The sequence below is a fragment of the Ambystoma mexicanum genome, chromosome 7p (assembly GCF_040938575.1).
Source record: "Ambystoma mexicanum isolate Mex_15411 chromosome 7p, UKY_AmexF1_1, whole genome shotgun sequence".
Taxonomy (NCBI): domain Eukaryota; kingdom Metazoa; phylum Chordata; class Amphibia; order Caudata; family Ambystomatidae; genus Ambystoma; species Ambystoma mexicanum.
This window is the reverse complement of record NC_090939.1, coordinates 29,417,789-29,445,553: the sequence shown is the minus strand read 5'-3', so window position 1 is coordinate 29,445,553 and position 27,765 is coordinate 29,417,789. Positions and strand designations below refer to the sequence as shown.

General features: G+C 48.0%; 1 protein-coding gene across 1 annotated transcript in view; it reads right to left on the bottom strand.

Annotated features, from left to right (window-relative positions):
* Window positions 1–10,665: 10,665 nt before the first annotated feature.
* NHLH2 (nescient helix-loop-helix 2) overlaps window positions 10,666–27,765 on the bottom strand; it is an 85,336-nt gene continuing 68,236 nt past the window's right edge. The window contains exon 2 of the mRNA XM_069635695.1: window positions 10,666–11,110. Coding sequence (XP_069491796.1) covers window positions 10,735–11,110 — 376 coding nt within the window. The 3' untranslated portion in view covers window positions 10,666–10,734. The remainder of the gene's footprint in view (window positions 11,111–27,765) is intronic.

The following is a 27,765-nucleotide window of genomic DNA, read 5'->3' as shown; positions in this document are numbered from 1 at the left end:
GCCGGTGACTGTTAAATATAAGAAAAATACATTACATATCTGATCCCTACACAAGACCCACGACGGTTGGCCTTGCCACTGTATGTTCACAATTGTCCACCCAACACCTGCTAAAGTGGTGTATTTATTTCAAAATGGCATTGTTTGTGTAGCATTGGATCATATGCAAGGGAGTGGCCTGGTAGAATGGTTGAAGAGGTTTGTAAAGGATTGCAGGGCGGTGGCTGGGCTAGTAGGAATGCCCAGAATGTAAGCTTTGCAGTCTGCTCTTCAGGCATAGGTAATGGTCAAGCAACACACTAAGGGTAGTCCTAGGTAAGTCTTTATTGGGACTAATGACCTTTAAGGGCGTGCGCCACATCCAAAGCTTGCTTTGGTGCAAGAACATTGGGTAGTTCAAAACAATGGTCTACTTTGTTTAATTATTTTTGTTTTAGTTCTTCAAACAGATCGCAGCCATTAACTAAACAATCTGCAGTTTATTTATGGGTATTGAACAAGTTGAAGAGGTTTTTTAAAGTTATTTAATTGTTTTAAAGTAATATGTATTTCAATCTTGATTCTAGTACATACATACCATTTCGAACTTTTTAGCAAACACTTAAAATGTGTTCAAACTGTCTTCAAACATTAAAACACTCAAAGGAACCATCTTCAACTGTGTAGCTCCTTCTATACAACATGGAATATTCCTAAACATTTTATAATTCATTTTAACTCTAAAAAATGGCTACACAACTTTTATAATTGTTTACCCGTCAATTAGAATTGTTTAAAACAACACAATTTTGTACAAGATTTTATAAAGTGTATCGAATTGCTTTACTTAGGCACAACATGTCTTGGAAGCAAGACAACGCAAAGCAACACGGGTTCAAAACCCGGTCCCATTCTTAGAGACTTATCTTAGGTATTGAGTGTGTTATAAAATATGAATTATCTAATTAATTCTAACTCTTTGCATGTTCAATTACTTGTAAAGCTCATTGTAAACATCCAAACATATCCTTCCCATGCCCAGGCATGTAATGTTGGCAGCCACTAAATCACACACTGACAGTGTTGTCCTTAGGTACATTTGGATGATACTCAAATTGTACCTGAAACCTCTTCAAGACTCGAGGTTCCAGTCATGTGCAGCTTTCCTGATGTTTGTTCTCTTTGTACTGTTTGGGGTTCAGTGCTTTATTAACAAACTAATAGACATATAGAGCGTGCTGAAATATCAAAGTAATTGAATCGTTTCAAAACACATCCTAATACAATAGTTTTACTTCATTGTGACTTTTGAAAAATCCTAAAACTAACTAACGCAAATTACTAAAATCAAAACAGACTTTTATACTAATTCCAATTCATTATCAAAATATGCTAAATAACTGGCAGACTTGGTTAGCCAACAGCTATTACCAAACATAAATATAAAATGTTTGGAGTTGAGGAACTTTTTGACAATCTATTTTTGTTTGTGCCCTCGCGACCTGGGTGTATTCCTCAATTTAGTTTGGTTTTGACTATATATCGTTTTGTGTGTCGCATAGGTGTATACATCTATGGAGACTTTAGAGTTCCTCTACTCTGTTGGTACACTCACAGTTTGTTTAGGTGTGCTTACACCAGTTGTGCCAATCCTTTTATTCCTCTCATGGTATTGCATTCATTATCCAAAATAAAGATTCCATTTCAATTTGTATACAGAATATTTATTTTTTGTTTTGCCCTTTTTGGATGACACGTGTTTCGGCATTAGAACTCTGCCTTTCTCAAATCCGGGCAAATATTGCTGTGGTCCAAGGTATGTAGCTTCATCATGCCGTTGTTGCATTCATGGGCTCAGATCCCTCCTAAAAAGTGTGTGTCTCCTGCTTCATGCGTCGGTTGTGTGGATCCACCAACGGCATGATGAAGCTACATGTCTTGAGACAGGTTCAACATTGGATTAGACTCCAAGTAAGGTGGGCTGACTTATTTTTCCCTAATAAATGTGTGTTATAACATATCATCCTGGGCCTAACAGTATCAATGCAAATGCTTTGTCTGGTTGGTATTCAAAATTGAATTATTGAGATAGCCTTTCTCCGTCCATGTTTGCACCAGAGCAGATTGTTTGTTTGCCACATTCTTGTTTGGTTAGAGTCCAGGAAACTTTGCAGTTTGATATATGACTTTTTGTCTTCTCTTCTGTCATTGATTACGTTAAGCTGGTTGGTTTAATATTTTTGGTCATGTTTTGTATGTGCCTAGTCAAAAATTGCAGGAAAAAGGTTTTACGGTTGTGTCGTGATATAGATCCTGTCTTTCAAAATGCTATGAAGGCTCCTCTGGAATTGGTGGTACAACATTTTTGGACACTACTATGCCTGCTGAAGTCCACCTTTATGTTGTGTATGGTGTGGGCCGAGAGTAAGTCTTCGTTATAGCAGTTGCTGGGACTGTTAGTCCATTGGAATCACTGATGTTATTGTTTTGTAGCTTATGTGCATATATATATATATATATATATATATATATATATATATATATATATATATATATATATATATATATATATATTTTAGAATGGCCCACACAGTGGAGAGTTGAATCTCTAAAGGGGTGATTGGAACAGTTCTGTTTCATGTACAAGTGAATGTTCAGGATTGAGGTCACATGTTTTAACTATCTTGGACATTTACTGTATGAAAGGAACTACTCTTTTATTGAATGAGAACCATTGGCAATAAAGGAAGAATGTTTGATTGGAGCCATTTATTGTTGGGATCATGTTTTCCCATTGAGATCAAAATGGGTATCAAAGGAAGATCATACGACTAAGGTTCCAAGCATATTTTAAAATGTTTGGGACCTATAGATATGACTCTTGGTGGGAGGTGGGCTCTTACCGTGGGTACCATCCTCAAACTAATGGTCAGACAGAGTGAGTTAATCAGGCGCTGAAGCAGCATTTAGATTCTTCTGAAAACCTCCCACTCTGTTTAATTAGAAGGTTTTGTTACCTGCTTTAGCGTTTGTATATCATAATTTTGTAGATTCTCCTACTCAGGTTTTGCCCTTTTTTTTGACTGAATGGAATGGATCCACTGTTTTTTCAGCTGTAATTCCAATGTAGCAATGTTTCCCTGCATCTGAGACTTTAACTATTATTTATAGTATGGAATGTGTTGTAGTGTTTGAAGATTAGCTGGTGTTTGGTGAAGATATGTGTATGTCCGTTGGATGTAGATTGATTTGTGGTGAACTGTGGTGTAGAATGTAGGTGGTTATGCATTCAGTATGTTGTAGGATATGTAGAGAAAACCGGTCTTGATAAAGGAAGTTATATTATATTATATATTGTAAAGTGTAGTATTAGCCCTTTTGCCAAACTTAAATTCTATAACATCAAATAAATTAATAGAACAAAGTTTGAGAAAACAGGCTGGTGACTCTTTGAAAGGTAGCCCATGAGGAAGACTTTGCACGAGGCCGGCGGCGTTGCAGACATGATGGCGGCACAGCCATTAGTGGTGGTTTTGCAGAAATGATGGCAGCACAGCCATCAGTGGCGGTGTTGCAGACATCATGGCGGCATAGCCACCAGTGGGGGTGTGCAGATGTGATAGTGGCGCAGCCATCAGTGGCGGTGTTGCAGACATCATGGCAGCACAGCCATCAGTGGCAGTGTTGCAGACATCATGGCAGCACAGCCATCAGTGGTGGTGTTGCAGACATCATGGCGGCACAGCCATCAGTGGTGGTGTTGCAGACATGATGGCGGCACAGCCATCAGTGGTGGTGTTGCAGACATCATGGCGGCACAGCCATCAGTGGCGGTGTTGCAGACATCATGGCAGCACAGCCATCAGTGGCAGTGTTGCAGACATCATGGCAGCACAGCCATCAGTGGTGGTGTTGCAGACATCATGGCGGCACAGCCATCAGTGGTGGTGTTGCAGACATGATGGCGGCACAGCCATCAGTGGTGGTGTTGCAGACATCATGGCGGCACAGCCATCAGTGGCGGTGTTGCAGACATGATGGCGGCACAGCCATCAGTGGCAGTGTTGCAGACATCATGGCGGCACAGCCATCAGTGGCAGTGTTGCAGACATCATGGCGGCACAGCCATCAGTGGTGGTGTTGCAGACATGATGGCGGCACAGCCATCAGTGGCGGTGTTGCAGAGATGATGGCAGCGCAGCCATCAGTGGCGGTGTTGCAGACATGATGGCGGCACAGCCATCAGTGGCAGTGTTGCAGACATCATGGCAGCACAGCCATCAGTGGTGGTGTTGCAGACATCATGGCGGCACAGCCATCAGTGGCGGTGTTGCAGACATGATGGCGGCACAGCCATCAGTGGCGGTGTTGCAGAGATGATGGCAGCACAGCCATCAGTGGCGGTGTTGCAGACATGATAGTGGCACAGCCATCAGTGGTGGTGTTGCAGACGTGATAGTGGCACAGCCATCAGTGGCGGTGTTGCAGAGATGATGGCAGCACAGTCATCAGTGGCGGTGTTGCAGACATGATAGTGGCACAGCCATCAGTGGCGGTGTTGCAGACATCATGGCGGCACAGCCATCAGTGGCGGTGTTGCAGACATGATGGCGGCACAGCCATCAGTGGCGGTGTTGCAGAGATGATGGCAGCACAGTCATCAGTGGCGGTGTTGCAGACATGATAGTGGCACAGCCATCAGTGGCGGTGTTGCAGACATCATGGCGGCACAGCCATCAGTGCTAGTAGTGTAGACTGAGTATCTGGGAATTATAGGTCTTATGAGAAAAGTGTGGCCACAGCCATCCACCTGCACAGAAGAGAAAAGAAAGCATTTTTAGGCAGGACCCTGTTTCTGTGCCAAGTGGGAAGCCTTCAAGGCTTGCCCTTGTGGGTCTAACTTAAGTCAAATCCAGTATACACCACACAAAGCAGACCAAGAGACAGCAGTATTTTCCATTTTTATTTATATCGAAAAGACAGCGTTACGACCTAAGAGAGATATGAAAAAAAACGCCTCAGATAGAAACCAGGTTATCGCTATTTTTCACTACAAAATATTGCATCATATAAAGAAAGAAAGACAAGTTACCCTGAAAGAGACTAGAATCTTTGGATAGCAGACGCGTTCTTTTTTACATTTTCATTTTTTTGTTGTACGTTAATTCTCTAAAACCTGATTTCTTCAGATTTAACAGCAGTGAACAGGAGATTTTCAGTTTACGAATATATATATTTCTACTTAAAGTATATTTGTTCAGCCTTTTTTGGTTGTCACAAAGGGAGGTGGTCCCAGTCATTGTCTCCTTTTTGGAAAAGATTAGAGTATTTTCCACTCTCAAACATCCAGGTGGAAAGGGGTCCCACCCCTTCAACATTCAAGGAAACCGCCCCCCCTTCAAACGATGTGTACTGTCCTTTCTTGGGAATCGCAAAATGCGAGTAAGAAGAGCCACGTTTATCAAAAAACAGCCTAAGTGCTAAGATTTGACGTAACACAAAACAGTTCAAAACGTACACTAGAATATATAGATATTTATAAAATATACTCAAGAACGAGAAAATAGATTAGGGGGTCGCCTTTAATCCTTACCCCCCCCCATGTACAAGTGCAAGAAAGAGAGGCACAAAAAACTCAAACAACCAGGAAAAAGTACAGAAATCCCACGAACCGACAAACCAACGAACCGACACTGAAGGTTTGATATCATACATCACTGTAGAAACTGTAAACGCCCCACGAAAGACACAACCTGCCCAACACTGCCTTCAGCCCCAGAACAGGGCACAGCCTTGGCGCGAGCTGTCGGGCAAGGCCCAAGGCGGAGTCACTCCTGACCTATGGATTGGCTCGAGAGCACTGGTGGCGGACCCTGGCGCCCTGCTGCGGCATGCCAGGTTCTATGAGCGCCATCTTTTTCAGGCCAGGCTTTGCACACCGGCATCTGAGGTTTAGCTTCGAAACACCAACCTCTTCTGGCCATGTCGGAGGACGGGCAACTGGGCCACTTGCGAGTGGCCCATCGTCAAGTACGAGGTTCAGAGCTTTCTTCCCTAGATAATGGTCCCAAAGAGCAATCTCCAATCCTGTGTGTGGGAGAGAGGTTTGCCTTTGACCTTGAACCCAATAATGGATGGAGTGAGCAGCCTCCTGACCATGGGCTGTAGAGGTTGAGCCAAGAGCTTGCGCGTCTCTTGGCGGCTGTCGACATGACGTCTTCTTGTGTGTAATGAATGGCCGATGTCTGTGAGAAGAAGTGGACCCTTCTTCTGGAGACTGGATTTCTCGGTACAGATGGGCCGAGCGATACAAGACTATGAACTAGTGAACTAGCCAATGACAGAGGGTCTTCGCTCAACCAGTAGACCAAGGACCCGGAAGTGAATACAGTCAGCACTGTAAAGTGGGCCTTCTGTAATTCCAAGCACCCCAGGATGGTAGCAAAGTCTACAGGAAATTGGTTAATGCTATCACTGTTGAGGGGGGCTTATGTGTTGTCTTATAAGGCTACGGCTGACAATGATTGCCAGACCAGAATCTTCTGGGGGGCAGTCAGGACTCTCCACCCATCACAGGGACTCTGTGTTAGCGCTCGAGAGGCAACTAAATTGCACGGTGGAGGTTCCTGGGGTGGCCCGGGACTGGTGTGCTTGGGTGGACAGTTGGTAGCAAGACATTCTTTTTTTCTTTAATTCATGTTAGGTTTTCGCCAAGATACTAGTGAAAGATTCATAAAAATGCAGCACAGCGATCAGACTGAGGTCTAGGAAAGGGTATGGAAGGGGTTAAAGGGGCGGGTGAAGGGCACCCCCCGCTGATTGGGGTGACGGTTGACGGAGTAAGGTATCTCAGTGGACTGGCCAACCCCCTAGAGGAAGGCTCATGGATTCCTCCCTCTGAGGGTGATAAAATGAGGTTCTTATGAAGACCTCTGTGTACCCACCACTAAGCATTAAAAGGATATTATGCGTCATGGGTGAGCTCAGCGCCCTACAAAGAGTGAGGCTCATCGCAGAGGGCATAGAAAAGAGGGCCTAGGACAGACCCCAGAGGGGCTCCACAATGAACAGTGAGGATGCAGGAGGGCAAGGAGGAAGGGTGGCACAATGGGAGACGAGCTGTCGGTGCCCAGGAGGAGAGGGTGGGTGCCCACACAGGGAGCAGATGATGAAGTGAGACGGAGTGGCCCAGTAGCTGGACTAAGGAAGCGAGGTAGGTGCCAACAGAAATTAAGGCAGTTCAAGCAGCGAAGACCACCCGAAAACCAGACTGCACAGGCGAGACAAGCAACGGTCCCCCAAGAAAGGAGGCAGGAGTGTGAAGGCCAAGACACTCCAAGAGGGCAGAGAGAAAGGGTGGCCTACCATGGAGACTCTGATGCCACAATGACAACATTATGGCTGTGTGACGTCACTGGGCTAGGTTTAGAGGTCTCTGATCTCACAAGCACAGTGTCCACTAATGTCACACAGGCACCTAAAGGCCAGTCTGGTGTCCCAGTGACAACGCCATGAGAGTCGGGCGTCAAGGCGGCAATGCCAGCTGGCATCACATTAACAGGGTCATGGCCCCTGGTGTGGCAAGGAGCCCGCGGGTGCCAAAGAGACAGCGTGACCATCTCTCAATGTAACAAAGAGCAGTTGATCCTCCCTCCAGACACATGGAGATGTCTATCACTGCTCGGTTTCAGAAGGAATGCTCTATAATCCGGGCGGTCTCTCAGAGACCGCGCTGTCCCCCACTGCAGGGGTTACAGAGACAGCTCTGCAGCAAGGCCCTCAGTTTCCCAAAGAGGGCTTCACCGCCTACTGAGGCAGCTGAGAGACAGCTCTATTGCACCTCAATGTGAAAGTGAAAATCCTGCAATCCCTCCAATCCCTTAATCCCTTTAATCCCTCCAATCCCTCAAATCCCTCCAATCCCTCAAATTCCTCCAATCCCTCAAATCCCTCCAATCCCTCAAATTCCTCCAATCCCTCAAATGTCTCCAATCCCTCAAATTCCTCCAATCCCTCCAATCCCTCAAATTCCTCCAATCCTCAAATGTCTCCAATCCCCCAAACCCCTTCAATCCCTCAAATCCCTCCAATCCCTCAAATCCCTCCAATCCCTCAAATTCCTCCAATCCTCAAATGTCTCCAATCCCCCAAATTCCTCCAATCCCTCCAATCCCTCAAATTCCTCCAATCCCCCTACCCCTTAAATTCCTCCAATCCCCCAACCCCTTAAATCCCTCCCATCCCTCCAATCCCCCCAATCCCTCCAGTCCCTCCAGTCCCCCCAATCCCTCCAGTCCCTCCAGTCCCTCACTTTCACAGACCCAGTTCCATACGCTTAGCCTATCCTAAAAGCAGGCCTGGTGCTCATTGGAGTCCCTCCGGATGTTGACTCTTTTCTCCTCTTGCCCACAGATATCTGGGTAACCCCTCAACTGAGTCATTGGCCTCCGCTAGATCTGGGGGGTTCAGGCTGAGATGGCGTGTATTCCTCGTCCCATCACGACACGCCCACTGTCACTGTGACCTCTTCTGAAAGCGCACATTGTCCTATTGGCGAAGATGCGGCCCGCCCCTAGCATCGTTCATGGGGGTTGTGAGATGAGGATATATTGTTGGGGCGTAAATATTTCGGCTTGGTTTGTTTCAGCGGCAGGTTCTGTACCCAGTGTTCTAACCTAAACCTCCGTCCAGCTGCCAGAGGACACACGGCCCTCTGACCCTTCCAGAAAACCAACCAATTCTGCATCGAGTTCACCCACCGCCCTGGTGGCAAAGGGTACCTGGTGGAAAAAAGGCTTCAACAAGTCAGAAAAACACAAACAGCTATACAGCAGTGAGGAATGGTCCTGTTCTATAACATTCCGGGGCTGGAATAGCGGCTTTCCTAAATCCGGTCAGAGAATAAGTGCTTTTCACCAGAGCTTTGGAATGTTGGCTGCAAGTTGCGCACACTCACAAACATTGACATGACCATGTGCACAGCAAAGGCCGACGGGCATGAGCTGCCGGCAGAAAGTGCCCAGACCGCAGATTTCTGCAAGACACGTCGGTTATCTCACGGAATGCTCCACTGGGACGCCTTCAAGGCCTCCGTTTGGGGCTCACATTCAAATTGGAAAACCTCACCAAGTGTGTGTGTTTTTTTTTTAAAACAATGTTTGTACTGAGCAAAGAGGGAGTTGGGGTCAGTGACAACTCTACTGATCACAAAAAAGCAAACATGGTAAAAAATTGACTTTTGGAAGGTTTTCCCAGTGCAAAACTTAATATAATAATGGGCAAAGGAGCAGTTCCCCTCTTGCACGCCTCTGGAAAAGTGCCTGTTCCCCGATTCCATGAAGAGTCGGGACATTTCACAGGACAGATGTCCACATTTTATAATAAATAATAATAAAGTTGTCTTGTATAGCGCCCTTCTGCCACTTTGCTGGCATCGCGGCGCCTTAAATATAACGAACATTCTGCATCTGGAATGCCCAGTAAATGCGACCCCATTGGGCTCGGATCTTATCACAGGTGCGCGAGGGCCTCTGCTCTCAGCAGCGTCACTTGGAAAGGGCCTCTGAGGTCATGGGTGCTGTTTCTGTTGAGTGCAAAGGTCATTGACTGTAATAAGAAGATGCAATGTCTGGGGAGGGAGGGCTACAGGAAATGAGGCAAGGCTGAGACAGTGGGGAGGGTCTGGGGGCGGCGAGGAACACACCTTCACACGTGACTTCACCCAGCTTATTCGGAATGGCATTGCCTAGATGGGCGATGCTGTTGCCCAGAGTTCTGCCCTGGCCACACCCCTTCATACCTGTAAAGGTATAACAGGAGTCACGTGGATGCACGCGACACAGTGCACATGTTGGCACTTTTTCACGCTCACTTTTCACCAGGCTCGGAGCAGCAGAAAGCAAGGCCGCATTTCTCCTGGAGTGCCAACATGCCCCGGAAGTGTCTTCAGGGCACTGTGACCTTAGGCTGAATAATATGTGAGATGAGGCAATAGATTGTCCACTAAAGGTCACAGTCAGGTGAAAGGTCACCAGGTCCTACCGCGCCCCCGTGCCCCTGAAACTGCTCTACTTTTGTTCACAGTGACTGGTGGAAGGAATTAACCACAGAAAAACTATAACAATAATGGCCTATAAATAGCAATCGTTCTCAATAAATTATGACAATGCTGCAGAAAAGAGAATATTACCGGACCCCAGCCCCCCCCGCCCCCCCTCATAGGGCCGCCCACCCTAGCATTTACTATTCCGGCAATGTTCCCCCACGCACAGACGCTGCCCCTCAAGGTGCTGATACATGGAACTGAATAAATTATAAATGGTAATAAATTATAGGCATAGAAAGGCATTGTGCATGTCATCCACGGGTCTTGGCGAGCACCACCCTATGTTATCATACGTGCCGTGATGCAGGATTGACATCACATTCACATTAAATAAACCTTGGGGGAACTGCCCCAGTGTTGAATCCCTAGGAATCCCTACGAATCCCTGTGCAATGGATAGCCAATGCTGGGGAAAAGAGTGACCTTACACCCCTTGGTCCTAAACCAACGGGGAGGGGTTCAGGCTGAGCACATTTCACAGTTCTGTAGGAAGGTCTGTGGCGGCTCCACGCTCTGGAAAGTTCTTCCTCAGAAGGCACCCCCCACTTGTGCAACTGCCCTTCTTTGCCTCTTCCCGGCCAGCCATCCTCCTGCGCCACTGAGTCTCGCGCTCTTTTGCTTGGCCCCGCAGAGGGGTCAGGCAGCACGCACTACACGTCCAGCACGTGGTTCAGGTAGGAGATGTAGCATATGGCCAGGCGGAGGATCTCGATTTTGGAGAGCTTCTTGTCCGGCGGGAGGGTGGGCAGCAGCTTCCTGAGTTCTGCGAAGGCCACATTGAAGGCCTCCACGCGGATGCGCTCGCGGGTGGCGTGGGCCGAGCGGTACTTGGCCGTGGCCCGCCGCCGCCGCCTCTTCTCCTCGCGGCTCAGCTGCTGGGGGTGCACGGAGCGGCCCTTGCCCTCGCCCTCCATGGGCTCCAGGTCCGACATGCAGCCCACCTTCAGGTCGCTCACCATGGACTCGGCGTCCGACTGGGCCGACGGGTCGTCCGAGTTCCCCTGGTCTGGGCTCAGCATCATTTTCCTGGGTGGGGGGTGGGGGGGGGGAAACAAACAAACAAGCAGCATGAACTCTCTGAGAAAGCCCCTGGGCGCATTACCTTCAATGCATCAACATCATGCGATTGCCTCATTATATGGAATGTGCACAGCTTTACATTCTGCTGACAGAGGTGCAGCTGGTCAGGCTAACCACCAAAAACACGCCTTTGTAGATGAGCAAACGTGTGTGCTTCTATGTGTGCTTCTATGTGTGCTTCTATGTGTGTTTCTATGTGTGCTTCTATGTGTGCTTCTATGTGTGTTTCTATGTGTGCTTCTATGTGTGCTTCTATATGTGCTTCTATGTGTGCTTCTATATGTGCTTCTATGTGTGCTTCTATGTGTGCTTCTATGTGTGCTTCTATATGTGCTTCTATGTGTGCTTCTATGTGTGCTTCTATGTGTTTTTCTATGTGTGCTTCTATGTGTGTTTCTACAAGCAGTGCTGGAAATGGGATTTTTTGGGGGGGAACCCTCTCCTCCTCGGAGGGGTGGGGCTGTGGGGGTGGTGCAGGCGGGGCTGAGGGGTGGGGTCCCAGGCCAGGGCACACAATACAGTGGGCCTCATTCTGAGTCGGCAGGTCTGCTAAAAAGTTCCATGGATACCTGCATTTCAACAGACCGGCCGACTGCGGTTTTGCCGGTGCGGCACCTGAGTTACCTCCAGCCAAAAGCTGGAGGTGAGGCAGGTGCCTTACCGGCAAAAAAAACCCCTCATTACGGCACCGGCAGTGCCAGTAATGACAGCAAATCCCCTCATGGAGTCCTATCGGAGTCCTATCGGACTCCAAAAATGGGGATTAACAGCATCCCGGCGGCACCCGATATCTGTCGGCAATGCTGCCGGACCGGGTCCTGGAAAAGGCAATACAATTTGCTGGTATCCTGGAGGATTTACCGCCAGGATACCAGCAGGGTCAGAATGAGGCCCAGTACCTCTTCATACAACCCAATCCTGGCGATTTGCATAAAAGCAAAGAGCATTATGGGAACATAAGTATGTCCAGAATTTTGTTTTTTGAAACACGTCTTACTGTGATTCAGTAAGAAACCCTTTTGAAAGAATAATGGAAGTTGGCGGTCTGTAGTTTTAATTGGTCACACTACTCACCCTAACAAAAAACATGTCTCTACATTGCAGGACATATATTCCGGTCTGGACAGCTACAAGAACTAAGTGAGGCTTTAGCTGTTTCTGTATTCATGGGCCCATGATGAGTCTACTCAAGTGTTTAATGAAAGTGAGTTCAACGTGTAATAAAGTGGCTACAAGGCTGATCTATCTGCAGGTATCCTGTCCTGAAGACGAGTTGTCACACCCTCACACAAGCAACCAAGCTTCATTGAGCAGAGTCTTCCTTCTGAAGCTTGCTTGTTAAAGCGTCAGTGTTATGGGCAAGCCCCTGAGTCTAGGAGCACAATCCTGTACCCCGCCGAAGTGAATTTCTGCTCACATGTAGAACAAAAATGGCTGCCACAATGAACAGCAAGTTACTCTAGTGGTGGGAATATACCAGGCTGCGTGCAATGAAATGCTATGAAAGGGATGTCTGGCATGGGGCCCAAGCATGATTTTAAAGTGCAGTATGCCAGTGAGAATGACAAAGTGATTGGATTTAAAGATAGCATACTCATTTAGTTGCTTTGATAATTTATATATCTAAAGCCCATGTATCGATCAGGCATCACCCTTTAAGCAAAGCGACCACCAGGGGACCAGGCGGTAGTACAGTGTACCACAAGTTCAGCTTCCACGTGAAATACCAACCATATATTTCTGTTCCTTATACCACTATATGCCAGCATAATCATTGCCACACTGGCTGTGCCTATATATTTCTATTCTGGCTGCACCAAAATATGTCAAAATTCCCATGCATGAACATACTCACGTTTGCTTTCCGCATAATGCCACGAAGGATACTATAAGAAAACATGTCCATGTGGGTTCTGCCAATATATGGCAGTATCCCCATGTAAGGACAGACTTCTGTTGGCTTTGCCATTTAAAATGCCATACCACAATAAGAAAACATGTTCAAAGTGGCTACACAATGTGGGCCAGTCTAGACACATAATACCACTTATCATCCTTACTTTACAAGAGATGCCCAGTACAAAATGTTAAGCCACTATAATATATGGCTTGAATGGCTGTGCCAAAATGCGAGTTTAGCCACATAACACATATCATGCTTAATTTACCATGGGTGCCCACTAAAATGGCATTTTTAGCAAAATCCCCCTTCCCCACCCGTCCCTCAACCACTCATCTGCACGACCCAAAATGTCCAACCCTCTAACCGCCAACATCAGTTCCTCAGTCCAGCATTAAACATACATGCACACACACACAAAAACACACACACAATTACACAACATTCACTCACTGATTTAAACATACCATTCACTCGCACCCCCATTCACCATGTGTGCGCTTGATTTTTGGAAGGCAGAAAGGCAATGGAAGCCTTTCTTTAAACTAGCAGCTCTAATGTTTTGCTCCATTTGTACAAATGCATTTTTCTGCATGAACACAGTAAAACGTGAACCCAGCCAGTTTTAGGACAAGCTTCCATCCTCTCTCTCCCTTACAGAAAGCAAGTGCGGAAGCCCCGCCCCTCAACTCACATTTCGGGGGAGGGGGAGCTGAAGCCCAGCTATCGCAATGGTGTTGGGCGCCTGATGCCTACTATTTTGGCACGAGTCAGTGCTAAGGGAGCATATTTCCATCTTAAATTCCCCCGGGAAATCCTTGTAGTCAGACCTATAGCTGCACAGTGATGAGTACATCTCTATAGCCTTTCCCCGCAGATGCTGTCTTTAATGTCTACTCTTTTACCGGTTATGTAACATTTACTCTCCATCATTCTCCGGTCAGCCTATCACTACACCCACCCCTCCCCCGATAATATACGGCATCTGAATCAGGGCTGCCGTGTTTACTGTTGATTGCTGTCTAAGTGTTTCTGGGAAAACACCTGTTCCCTTCAATACATAAACAGAAATCCTATATATGTAATTCCCTAAAGATGTCTATGCATTGGGGACTCGGCAAACGTACAACCCTGTAATCACAGACATTGTTATCGTGAGACCCAGCCCCCACTCTTCTAAAATTCTGCAAGCAAAATGAGCAGCAGGAATGACAGATGTCACAGCCATTTTATCCTTCCATATAGACCCTGAGGCTGTCTGAATGAGCTTCTGTGGCGCATGGTTACAAGCACTTTAATGTTAGGGGGAGTGTTGTGAAAGTTAAATTAGCACCAAGCCCAATCTGCTTAGTGATTCAAGCATGACACTTTTAGCACAGTTCTATTTGTCAAAAATAAAGATATGTGCTAATTCGAGTGTTCCCAAAAGACCCTATGGTTTTATACAGCAGCCAGGTACCTTCAATGGTGCTATTTGTTCCCCTCCCCGTTCTTCAAGAAGAGTACTCTAGGAGTGTACTAGATTTTACATCCTGGAATTAAAGCCTTCTATCAGAAAATGATGTATATGGTTATTTTAGGTTTTTATAATAAACTTTGCTCAGTAAGACAAATGTAACATTTTTTTTATGATTACAATATACAGTAAAAGTGGTCATTAGAAATGTACAGGTAGAACCAGTTTACAATGTTGCTACTATTAAATAATTAATTTTTATAGCATTTTTATGCCAATAATAAACACTGTTATGTCTTTCAGAAGGGCCTTCCCTCAAGGAAGGAAAGGGTCCGGACCAGAGTAAAGTCAATGATCTATTTGTCCTGCGAGGAACAAGTCAATTATTAAGTGTGCATGATGCACTCATGTTATGTTATGTTATGTTACGATACTTTCCATTTATAAAGCGCCTTATGTACCATTGGTATGATCTCAAAGCGCTGGTAGGTTGAACGCCCTCGGGAACCATAGTTGAAGTCAGTAGTGAGAGAGAGTCATAAGGTGCGTGTGAGCACCGGATATGCATGCAGCATGCAGCAGGTGTAGCACTCGAGTGATAGCTGCTTCTTAGCGCTGGGTGTGGTGGTTGGGAGATCAGGAGTATGTGTTCATTCTGGCAGGGTGATACCAGACTGGTTCTGGCTGCGTTAGGCCTGAGGAGAACGCCAAGGCTGGCGGGGTGCAGCCAGCTGTGTTTAGGTTAGGATGATGGGGCGTATGTGGCAGGTGATGGTATGAGAACAGCTATACCGAGTGTGTCACAGTATCGCTGTGTTCTAGTTGAGTGGTGGTGTATAGAGGAGAGTAAGCATGGTAATGTGACGGTGGTTTTCAGTAGGTGCTTGAGATCGAGCGCACATCTGAACCATTTATTCTATCTGTTTTATTCACTCAGTCTGTTCAGTCGGCTTCGTCTGTTCAACTCCATCCGTTGAGTCTGCGCCAACCGTAGTGACTACTCCATGCATTCATGCACTCCAACCGTTCCATGTACTCCAACCGTTCCATGCACTCCAACTGTTCTATGCACTCCAACCGTTCCATGCACTCCAACCATGTGTGCACAAGCATGCACAAACCTGAATACTGAACTAAAGACCGGTCTGGTCCCCTGGCCGCTTACAAGGTCAGTCAGAACCCCAGCAACCTCTCCAGATCATATGAACGCCCCCTCTTTCTAACCCTATATGGACAATGCCCCTTCAGTGGGAGGACATTCACCTCGGCAATGCATGTCTCCAAGCACCCGGCCGATCTCACCTGAGGGGAAGCCTCTGTTGCTGCAGTCCCATTCTACTTCTAACAATAAAATATTCTGTGCCCCTCCCACCACCACCCCATCAAGATTCTTCTAATTGTTGTCTGGTTGCGCCTCTGTCAACAATAACTTGAGTTGCTCCCGCAAATGTGCGTGTGGCAACACAACTCACGTGCACGAATAAAAAGAGACAGAAAGCGAGAGAGGGAGAGAAAGCGAGAGACAGAGAGAGGAAGTGAGAGACGGAGAGCAAAAGCGAAAGAGGGAGAGAGAAAGCGAGAGAAAAGGAGAGGAAGCAAGAGATGGAAAGAGAAAGCGAGAGATAGAGAGAGGAAGTGAGAGACAGAGAGCGAAAGCAAAAGAGGGAGAGAGAAAGCGAGAGACAGAGAGAGGAAGTGAGAGACGGAGAGCGAAAGCGAAAGAGGGAGAGAGAAAGCGAGAGACAAGGAGAGGAAGCAAGAGATGGAGAGAGACAGAGAGAGGAAGTGAGAGACGGAGAGCGAAAGAGGGAGAGAGAAAGCGAGAGAAAAGGAGAGGAAGCGAGAGAAAAGGAGAGGAAGCAAGAGATGGAGAGAGAAAGCGAGAGACAGAGAGAGGAAGTGAGAGACGGAGAGCGAAAGAGAAAGAGGGAGAGAGAAAGCGAGAGACAGAGAGAGGAAGTGAGAGACAGAGAGCGAAAGCGAAAGAGGGAGAGAGAAAGCGAGAGACAGAGAGAGGAAGTGAGAGACAGAGAGCAAAAGCGAAAGAGGGAGAGAGAAAGCGAGAGAAAAGGAGAGGAAGCAAGAGATGGAGAGAGAAAGCGAGAGACAGAGAGAGGAAGTGAGAGACAGAGAGCGAAAGCGAAAGAGGGAGAGAGAAAGCGAGAGACAAGGAGAGGAAGCAAGAGATGGAGAGAGACAGAGAGAGGAAGTGAGAGACGGAGAGCGAAAGAGGGAGAGAGAAAGCAAGAGACAAGGAGAGGAAGCAAGAGATGGAGAGAGAAAGAGAGAGACAGAGAGAGGAAGCGAGAGACGGAGAGAGAAAAGTGAGAGACGGAGAGAGAGGAAGCGAGAGATGGAGAGAGAAAGTGCGAGACAGAGAGAGAAAGTGAGAGACAGAAAGTGAAAGCGAGAGACGGAGAGAGAAAGCAAAGCAGTGAAATAGCGAGAGAGAGTTTGGACACTAGAGTGAATGATGCGCTGAATAGGGCGAGTACACTATATTCTTAAGGTGTCTGAATGAGGACATCTAGTTCATGGTTAGAAAGTGCTTATGTGGTTGAAAGACCTCACCCTGGCCTCACCCATAAGCACAAATTACTCAAAAATCACCGTGGGAAAGGATAAGACATCTAATTTACTTGCATTCCATTAAGCAGGTTTCTGGTTTTTAGAAAAACTTTTGCAGAGGTCTAAGTCATTCAAACTAAACTCTGCCGATGTCTGAATTGCTGTCAAATAACTTGTAACAGTTTGAATGATTTTGCAGGTAAAACCCCTTTGAATTAGATTACAGCTAAATTGTGCTGACAATAACAGTACTCGCATGAGGAACCGTCATTCTGGGACACAATGAACTTCAATGAAAATAACTCTCAAATGAACCAACGTCTGGTTTCAGAAAGTTTGGTCAGCGTTTCTCTTCTTTGGGCAAAGTTATAAGCACGTGACTACCTGTTTCCTGTTGCCCTGTAATCCCTTCCTGGAGCTCTGGTGGCATGGTTATAAACCACGAGACACAGGCCCGGTGTTTCCGAAATCTCGCTGCAAGGGCGAATAGCACCAGCAAGGCAACATGAGAAGAACTGATGGTGTCCAAATACAGCAAGGAAGGTGCTCGCTGTGAAAAGTGACCTGCTCCAGTCATCACAAAGTGATCGCAAATACAGCAAGGAAGGTGCTCGCTGTGAAAAGTGACCTGCTCCAGTCATCACAAAGTGATCGCAAATACAGCAAGGAAGGTGCTCGCTGTGAAAAGTGACCTGCTCCAGTCATCACAAAGTGATCGCAAATACAGCAAGGAAGGTGCTCGCTGTGAAAAGTGACCTGCTCCAGTCATCACAAAGTGATCGCAAATACAGCAAGGAAGGTGCTCGCTGCGAAAAGTGACCTGCTCCAGTGATCGCAAATACAGCAAGGAAGGTGCTCGCTGTGAAAATGGACCTGCTCCAGTCATCACAAAGTGATCGCAAATACAGCAAGGAAGGTGCTCGCTGTGAAAAGTGACCTGCTCCAGTCATCACAAAGTGATCGCAAATACAGCAAGGAAGGTGCTCGCTGTGAAAAGTGACCTGCTCCAGTCATCACAAAGTGATCGCAAATACAGCAAGGAAGGTGCTCGCTGTGAAAAGTGACCTGCTCCAGTCATCACAAAGTGATCGCAAATACAGCAAGGAAGGTGCTCGCTGTGAAAAGTGACCTGCCCCAGTGATCGCAAATACAGCAAGGAAGGTGCTCGCTGTGAAAAGTGACCTGCTCCAGTCATCACAAAGTGATCGCAAATACAGCAAGGAAGGTGCTCGCTGTGAAAAGTGACCTGCTCCAGTCATCACAAAGTGATCGCAAATACAGCAAGGAAGGTGCTCGCTGTGAAAAGTGACCTGCTCCAGTCATCACAAAGTGATCGCAAATACAGCAAGGAAGGTGCTCGCTGTGAAAAGTGACCTGCCCCAGTGATCGCAAATACAGCAAGGAAGGTGCTCGCTGTGAAAAGTGACCTGCTCCACTCATCACAAAGTGATCGCAAATACAGCAAGGAAGGTGCTCGCTGTGAAAAGTGACCTGCCCCAGTGATCGCAAATACAGCAAGGAAGGTGCTCGCTGTGAAAAGTGACCTGCCCCAGTGATCGCAAATACAGCAAGGAAGGTGCTCGCTGTGAAAAGTGACCTGCCCCAGTGATCGCAAATACAGCAAGGAAGGTGCTCGCTGTGAAAAGTGACCTGCTCCACTCATCACAAAGTGATCGCAAATACAGCAAGGAAGGTGCTCGCTGTGAAAAGTGACCTGCCCCAGTGATCGCAAATACAGCAAGGAAGGTGCTCGCTGTGAAAAGTGACCTGCCCCAGTGATCGCAAATACAGCAAGGAAGGTGCTCGCTGTGAAAAGTGACCTGCTCCACTCATCACAAAGTGATCGCAAATACAGCAAGGAAGGTGCTCGCTGTGAAAAGTGACCTGCCCCAGTGATCGCAAATACAGCAAGGAAGGTGCTCGCTGTGAAAAGTGACCTGCCCCAGTGATCGCAAATACAGCAAGGAAGGTGCTCGCTGTGAAAAGTGACCTGCTCCACTCATCACAAAGTGATCGCAAATACAGCAAGGAAGGTGCTCGCTGTGAAAAGTGACCTGCCCCAGTGATCGCAAATACAGCAAGGAAGGTGCTCGCTGTGAAAAGTGACCTGCCCCAGTGATCGCAAATACAGCAAGGAAGGTGCTCGCTGTGAAAAGTGACCTGCTCCACTCATCACAAAGTGATCGCAAATACAGCAAGGAAGGTGCTCGCTGTGAAAAGTGACCTGCCCCAGTGATCGCAAATACAGCAAGGAAGGTGCTCGCTGTGAAAAGTGACCTGCTCCACTCATCACAAAGTGATCGCAAATACAGCAAGGAAGGTGCTCGCTGTGAAAAGTGACCTGCTCCAGTGATCACAAATAAAGCAAGGAAGGTGCTCGCTGTGAAAAGTGACCTGCCCCAGTGATCGCAAATACAGCAAGGAAGGTGCTCGCTGTGAAAAGTGACCTGCTCCAGTCATCACAAAGTGATCGCAAATACAGCAAGGAAGGTGCTCGCTGTGAAAAGTGACCTGCCCCAGTGATCGCAAATACAGCAAGGAAGGTGCTCGCTGTGAAAAGTGACCTGCTCCAGTCATCACAAAGTGATCGCAAATACAGCAAGGAAGGTGCTCGCTGTGAAAAGTGACCTGCTCCAGTCATCACAAAGTGATCGCAAATACAGCAAGGAAGGTGCTCGCTGTGAAAAGTGACCTGCCCCAGTGATCGCAAATACAGCAAGGAAGGTGCTCGCTGTGAAAAGTGACCTGCTCCAGTCATCACAAAGTGATCGCAAATACAGCAAGGAAGGTGCTCGCTGTGAAAAGTGACCTGCTCCAGTCATCACAAAGTGATCGCAAATACAGCAAGGAAGGTGCTCGCTGTGAAAAGTGACCTGCTCCAGTCATCACAAAGTGATCGCAAATACAGCAAGGAAGGTGCTCGCTGTGAAAAGTGACCTGCTCCAGTGATCACAAAGTGATCGCAAATACAGCAAGGAAGGTGCTCGCTGTGAAAAGTGACCTGCTCCACTCATCACAAAGTGATCGCAAATACAGCAAGGAAGGTGCTCGCTGTGAAAATGGACCTGCTCTGGTCATCACAAATACAGCAACGAAGGTGCTCGCTGTGAAAAGTGACCTGCTCCAGTGATCACAAGTGCATATTTCCCACATACAATTTTGGGAGCTATGTGCTGCAAAACAGTAGTGCAGGGGTTTTCAACATTTGGCTCTCCCGAAGTTTTCAACTAAAAGTCACATCAGCCCCAGCCGTCAGGTGAGTCAATGTTGAGGGGTAATGGAAGTCGCAGCCCAAAACATCTGGAGAGTGGGCAGGTTGCAGAGCCCTGCAGACGGACACACAGAGCGGTCCAGCAAGCACCCAGAGGTTCGTGGACCATATGCTGGGACCAGGCAAGGCACAGTGAGTTCCTAAAAGGAGAGGCCCACCGCACCAGCAAGGCATTGGCAGTTTTCCGTTCTTCTCCCTCCAAAGACTACAGCCTGGCTCCCTGGGTGGGGGCACAGTACATCATCATCGTCTCTGATAAGGTGCCAGCCCAGCAAGATCCATAAACTGGTGATTGGTGCAGTGTAAGAGCCTTATAACATAGCATAAGAAAGCATAACACAGCGTAGCCATGTTTAGGAAAGCACCCCTGAAAAGGGACGGCAGGAACCTTCTTACGGGTGCATGCGCCGACCAGGGAGGGGAGGAGGATGCACGCATGTCAGAATCAATGCTCATGTCATGGGGTGAGCTCTACATGGGCAGGACGAGCCCACTGCCCTATGATCTACGGAAGCAGCACACACATCACATGTGCGGACCATGGAAACTGAGGTGGGCTCTGAATGACTGTCCCCTCCCCTCCTTGAGCGCTTTGAAACACTTCTCTGTGTATAGGCGCTACATGCATGAACAATAAACACACATAGATAATGGGCACGCAGTTAGGGCCAGCAGAAGCATGCAGACCGGCCACCGTGCTCTGCAGCCGCCAGAGGTGGACGCCTGCACAGTGGTGAGGGCCGCAGTGTAACCAGCAAGTGGCCCAGGCAGTCACTGCAATGTGACGTGCAGCGCGCCACTGGCATGCACGCGATTCAGGGCCACTGGTTACGCCCAGGGGCTGGAAGCACAGGGTAACATTGTTGCACAGCTACAGTGTGCGGCGTGGAGCCCGCTCGGCATGCAGGAGTACACAGACATACTTGCGTGCCAGGAGGGTCCCCCCGCCTCCACGGAGGCAGCGATGACTCTTAGGACACGGCGACAACAATGCATGTGTTTTTATTTGCGTTTATCACAAATTGGGGCGTCAGAGCGACCAGAAATGACGAACATAGGCTACAGTACAGGAGACAGAGGCTGTCCCTGGATAGGGCGCCCCCTAGAATAGATTGTGGGCAGAGGCGTTGCTGGGGGGAAGGGGAGAGCTGAGGAGGCTACAGCCCTGGGTCTTTTAGTTGCAGCCCCGGATAGAAGCTCAGGGGATACAACCGAAAGGCTGCCTCGCCCCGAGTCCCGACAGTCCCGACAGTCCCGACATTAGCCTAGCCCCGGATCTTTTCCAGGCCTAATGACACCCCTGCTTGTGGGCCTCTGGGGAAGCGACAGGAACGGGGATGCAAAACCCTGCGTCATTGGGTAGGGGCGAGGCTTCGTCATAACCCACGGCACAGGGCTAGAGTCCCTAATATGGCGCGAGGACGCTGCGGCAAACACCCACATGCCAGCTGCATGGCGTGCTTTCATGAAGTTCCAGATGGTTTGATTATCACACCTGCCCTTGGGAGAGCGTGTCCGCCTAGCAGCGCCCCGCTGCCGAGTGTGATTACGCACTCGTGTGTGTGGCCGGTGATACGATACGTGTTCACATACTTATAACTGAGCATATGAGGGGCACACTCTCAGCTGGGGAGGGGGCCTGCAGACTCTCCAGGAGCCAGAAGATGGCGCTAGAGCCTGGTCTTGAACCAATCATATTATCGGCCTAAGCATTATATAGTTCAATACACACTTGCCATCTCACTGGAATACTATGGTTCTGCTCACCCCTTCACTCCCCCCCACACTCACACTCAACCATGGGCTCAGCGACCAGGCACTGAAGACATGCATTCACCCCCACCTCTGCTGCTGGCGCAAAGATCCCTCCCCCACTCTCCAGCCAAGACCCGAACTCATTGTCCTCACTGTCCTCACTGCTGCCCTGAACTCAAGTAAATCCTCCTACTACACCGACGTCACATCACCTATCCACTCCCACCCCCTCAAGCTCTCCAGGATCCTCCACGTTCTGCTCTCTCTTCCTGTCCTCTGCTCTTTTGGTTGATGACTTTGCCTACTTCTTCTCCTGCAGAATCTCCAAGCAGCATGACCACTTAGCAGCTCTTACCACCAGCCCTCTTCTCTATCCCACTTCCACCCTCCCTGCCCCACTGAACCTCTACTGAGCCTCCAATCGGCTAAACTACTCTGTGCACCTACTGACCCCTTTGCACATCAAACCACTAGGGAGCTCAGACCTATTTCCTACTCTCAGATGTTGCCCCTTTTAAACCCCCCTCTCTCTCTTTCTCCCTCCACTGGTGTGTTTCCTCCCTGCTATGAAATAGCCACCACCTTCCCAATTATGAGGCAACCCAACACTGACCCCGATAATCTCCCCTTCCACAGATGTACGTCTTTTCTGCCCTATAATTCCACAATCCTCAGACAAGTTGCCTTCAATCATATTGCCAGCTACCCCGATGCCACTCTCTCCGGCACCTACTACAATCTGGATTGAGGAATGAACAATCCACTAAAACAAAACTCACCCTTGACTCCAGCTTTATAACAATAGTCTACCACTCCCAACTATCTTCATTCTTGTCCTGTAGACCATCCCTCCAAACTCTCTCCTAACTTGTCTTTACGGGCACAACACATATATGGGCAGCCTTTGACCTCTTCGAATGCACCTTCTCCATCTCCTGATACTCAAATATCTTCTTGCCATGCCGTGTTCAATGGGCACCACCCAGGGGTCTTTCCTTGGGCACTACTCTCACTTTCTACACCACCTCCCTCGTAAAACCATCTCCTCCTTCATCTTTCACTACCACCTCTTTGCAGATTATCTTCTCTTTTCCATCCTTCACCCCGTACCATCCTCAAAAGTATCACCACCTCACAGCAATGTGTCACTGGCTGGCACCGCACCACCTGATGCAGACGTCTCCTAAAACAGAACATCGTAGTTCTCCCTCTGCCAATGCTCATCCTACTTTCCCCTCTCCCATCTCCTTCCCTCCGGACACTGTCATTCCTTCACTGAAGGATCTCCACCTGGTTTTCCTTTTAAAATCTGCAGAACAGTCTATTTCTTGGGAAACAGAGCTAGTCTCATGAGGACTACAGCCAAGAGGATGCTCCCTGCCCTACCCTGCTCCTTCATCAAGATTCTACTGGAACCAAATGCATGTGTCCAGCTTTGTAAACACAACTGCACTGCTTGCTGATTCCATCAAGGGCACCATATGCGATTCTTCACTTAAGACACAGTAATCCACACACAGTCACTCGTCAGTGGTCTTTCTGGAGACAAAAAGCTGAGATTCCCAGGGAGTAGTTTTGAAATGGACAATGCACCTGTTCTGGAGATTCCCATGAAGAGGCTTCTTTGGTTGGAGTCTCCTCCTCTGATACAGCAAGTGGGCAAATGGCACCAAAGCATCAGGCTTGAATTCAGAGCCGTGATGGCAATCTTGATGTGGAAGCAGACCTCATTTACAGGCTTAACAAAAGCGGCAGCCACCCCCCGATCTTGACTTTGAATACTTAAGACATGATCCGCTGCACTCGAGATCCGCCCCAGCAATATTTCTGGACCAGGCTTCCAATATCGAGGGTTGCCAAAACAATGCTTCTCCTGAAACTCTGAGCTCATTATCAGAGAAGGGTTACCCGAGTTTACGTCAGCGCTACCTTGCTGTAATCAATGGATACTGAAATGCTAGAAGGCAGCTGTGCTCTGCAATAACACATCAAAAGAAAATGCCCTGGTGTTCCCCCTCCCCCCCATAGTTCCAAAAGCCCCAGTCTGTTTAGGACCAGACGCCAACATTGTGGAATTTGCTGCATACACCTTGTCTTCTGCAACCTTCTATACCGCCAGGATGTTATTTTATGTGGCCCTCTGACTGGTCCTATAAATCCAAGAGGCTTCTCCATGCAATTATGCTTTTCCCTTTAATGTCATCCTGCCGGAAGGATGAGCAAAGGGCCACAGCAAAAATGACTTGCAGTATGAGAGCCTTGGGAGACCTGAAGAAGTCGAGCAACCTCATTTAACCCAGACTTCCTCGATGGAGGTGGGAGTTCTCGCTTCCCGCCACTAATATGGCACCACATTATTCCTTCTCCACACAGCAGAAATACAGATCCAGCTCCCACTTCACCCACTTTCCACTAACGTTAAAGGGCCATCGGTCAACCCACTCGGCAACGAGTCATCAAAACCCAGGAAGGCAGGTGGTTTAAGACTCCAAATTCACTTGTCTTTCCAATAGGATGCTTCAGAAAAAACTCCAGGAAGGTGAACTACCATTCTTTCTTTCTTTGAGGCAGTAAATTACTTCTTAGCAATTGACTCAATCAGCTGATGTAAAGAGGCTTGTCAGGGAACCCTAGAAAACTTGCTACTATCTTAAAGGACAGAAGTTGTGCATCACCAAATAATTTGGCATGTGTTGCAAACCGGTTAAACCGGTAGATGTATTTAAACAGATCCATGGGAAATTGCTGGAGGTCCAACAAACTCTCGGTCTACTCCCATCCCACGCTATAAAGATGTGGGATCTCTCTCCACCCCTGAATAGTCTGCAGCCACCTACGACTGACAGCCCCAGCACAGCAGGAAGACCAGACTGGGTGCATAAGAGGTCAATTCTTGCAGGTCCATGGCGCAACGCACACAAAGTATCAGGTGTCGCAAGGCAGACAGGACAAAATGTGAACTATTGAAGATCTGAGAAATTCTAATGTCCAGTCGTACGGCGCATAAAGTGAGGCAGTGACTCAGCAGATCATGTTTAGACAAGTCATGTTCCTCAAGAACCACAAGCACACCCATCACACGATCCATCCCCTCCCCTGAACTACCACCAGTGTGCAAAGAACAAAGCTCAGCACGGAACTTCAGCCGGATATCAAGGGGTCGGCGCTGTGTCTTGTATACACACTCCACAGACCTTCCATACGACAGCTTGTCGCCCCACCCATCCGAAGGCTCCAGGCCAGAACACGCAAAGACATCACACGACTGCTCCTCTGTCCTCATCTCACAAGGATCTGCCATCAACAAACTTCTGCTTATTATTAATATTATTGTATATATTGAGTGCAGACCTAGCGTTGAGAAGCAACATAGCGCTTTACAGAGGTATGCACCAATTTAGCTATATAACAGAGCGCTTTACAGTGGTATACAGCAGCACAGATGCATAACAGAGCACTTTTCAGAGGTAAAACAGAACAGATATACACCAGGGCATAGAGCACAGAGGGGCAAAGAGGAGGGGTATAACTGTACAGGGTGGCATGGAGGAGAGGGGCGGACAGCATCTAGCGAGTCAGGTGACGCGGGGGTTGACGAGATGCCTGAGGTGTTGAGGAGGAGAGACTCCTTGCGGCAGCGAGTCTTGAGTTGTTTTCTGAATTGTAAGATTGTGGGGGCGGCTCTGAAGCTGACGGGGAGGAAGTTCCATAATCTTGGGGCGTAGGCAGAGAAGGCTCGTTTTCTGGTCCTCAGTTACTATACTCTGCTCTCCAGTTAGAAGTTACAACGCCAGTATGGAAAACCGTCATGGCCCCACTCCACTTAGCAAAACTCCCAGAACAATATCCAAGGGGGCATACCTTAGTGCCACTGGATTATGTGCGGCAGGGTACAGAGGAATTGTAGGACGGCGATGGTGTAAGACTCATAGCCACCCGGGTGGTGAGGGAAGGCTCCTCCACACTTGATGTCTGCACTTACCCCTGCACTTGCCACCAGCTGGACGCACTTTTTACCTATTGTTCTTGTTTATTCTATTTATTTTACTGTTGACCCTATGCATTGCACTGCCCCCAGCCCTATCCCCCGCACTTTTCCCCTTGCCCCCTCCCCTGCACTTGCGCAATCTCAATGTCACCTGGCCTAGTAGGATCGTTGGCTCTGTCCTCCCTCTGTTCCCCCTCCCTTGCCTCGTCGCGCCTTGAAACACCTGTGTATAGGTGCGTTATAAATGCCATATCAGATCATATCATATCATATCATAAAGCTCCAGGAGCTGTTGGACATAGTGGTTTGGTGATGGGTGGAAACGGGTGCTCCCCAGACAGGGGGCTTTCCCCCAATGATTTGCGCACTACTTAGATAAGATGTATTTGCTAGTTATGGCCCTGTATGATGCCAAGCCAAGTTGCTTTACTTGACTCAGTACACAAGTATTTCTTGGTGCAATGGATGGTGTGTGCATGTTAGCTGGGGGATGGTGTGTGCATGTTAGCTGGGGGATGGTGTGTGCATGTTAGCTGGGGTAGATGTGTTGATGTTGCCTGGAAAAAGTCACCAGGTAGGCGACTTTTTTTCCTAACCCCTCGAATACTTTCCCTAAATATTCTATAAGCGGCATCATTTTATTTTATAAAATCCAACCCTAGAATATTTGGGGAAAGTGTTTCATTTTACTGAGGGTGGATTTTTTGGGAAATGTCACCCCCTGGCGGCCATTTCCCAAGCGACTTTATAACTGGTCACCATTAGCTCTGAGAGCATAAGTAAACAATAAGGTGGGGGGCATCCAGGTTGGTTCAATTGCCCAAACCTAGGGCTACCAGATGCACTGGTTTTGCAGGGTTTGTGCCGAGAACAGGTGCTCTGTGCCCCGTCACGAGAGATTTCATTTTCCATTTAAAACCACAGTCTTTCCAGAAGATGGGCTGACCACTGGCAGAATCCCAGCCATGACTGCGGCAAGAGAGAGTATGCGTCTGCACGCCAGTGGCTGCGCCGCGGGCAGGAATGCGCGCAGTCGCTGATCTCCAGGAAATGTCCAGAAAAGAGGGATTGCAAAGCTCGGAGCAAATCAGCATAGCAGATTCATTGTCATGGAGCAACTAACAGTTCTACTAGCTTTGCCATTTGCCAGTAACATGTAAAGGCAGTTCACCCCCAGCCCTGGCTAGGCGCAAATCAGCCAACATCTCTGTTACTAGCTGCTCGCTGCACAGAGACTGCGCAGGAAAAGGCTCCATAGCCAGGCCTGGAATAGCAGTCAGAGCAAAGGCCCCTTGTGTTCAGTAGGATTAGGGTCGCGCCTAAATCTTCCCACTTATTTCCCAGAGAAATATCTGGAATCCACAGCCCTGTCCAACTACTGAAGTAAAGTCCTGACAGCCACTGTCAAACTGTAGTCCTACTTTCATGTTGGTGGCCAGTCCTCGTTTCTTATTTCAAAACATCTGGTGACCCTACACTCATCCTCCAGAATGAGGTGTGTTTTCTCAAAAATACACCTCCATGTCCTCCTTCAAAGCAGGGGTGTTGCTAGGTCTGGAAAAGATCCGGGGCTAGGCTAATGTCAGGACTTGGGGCGAGCCAGCCTTTTGCTTGCAGCCCCTGAGCTTCTATCCGGGGCTTCAACTAAAGGACCCGATACTAT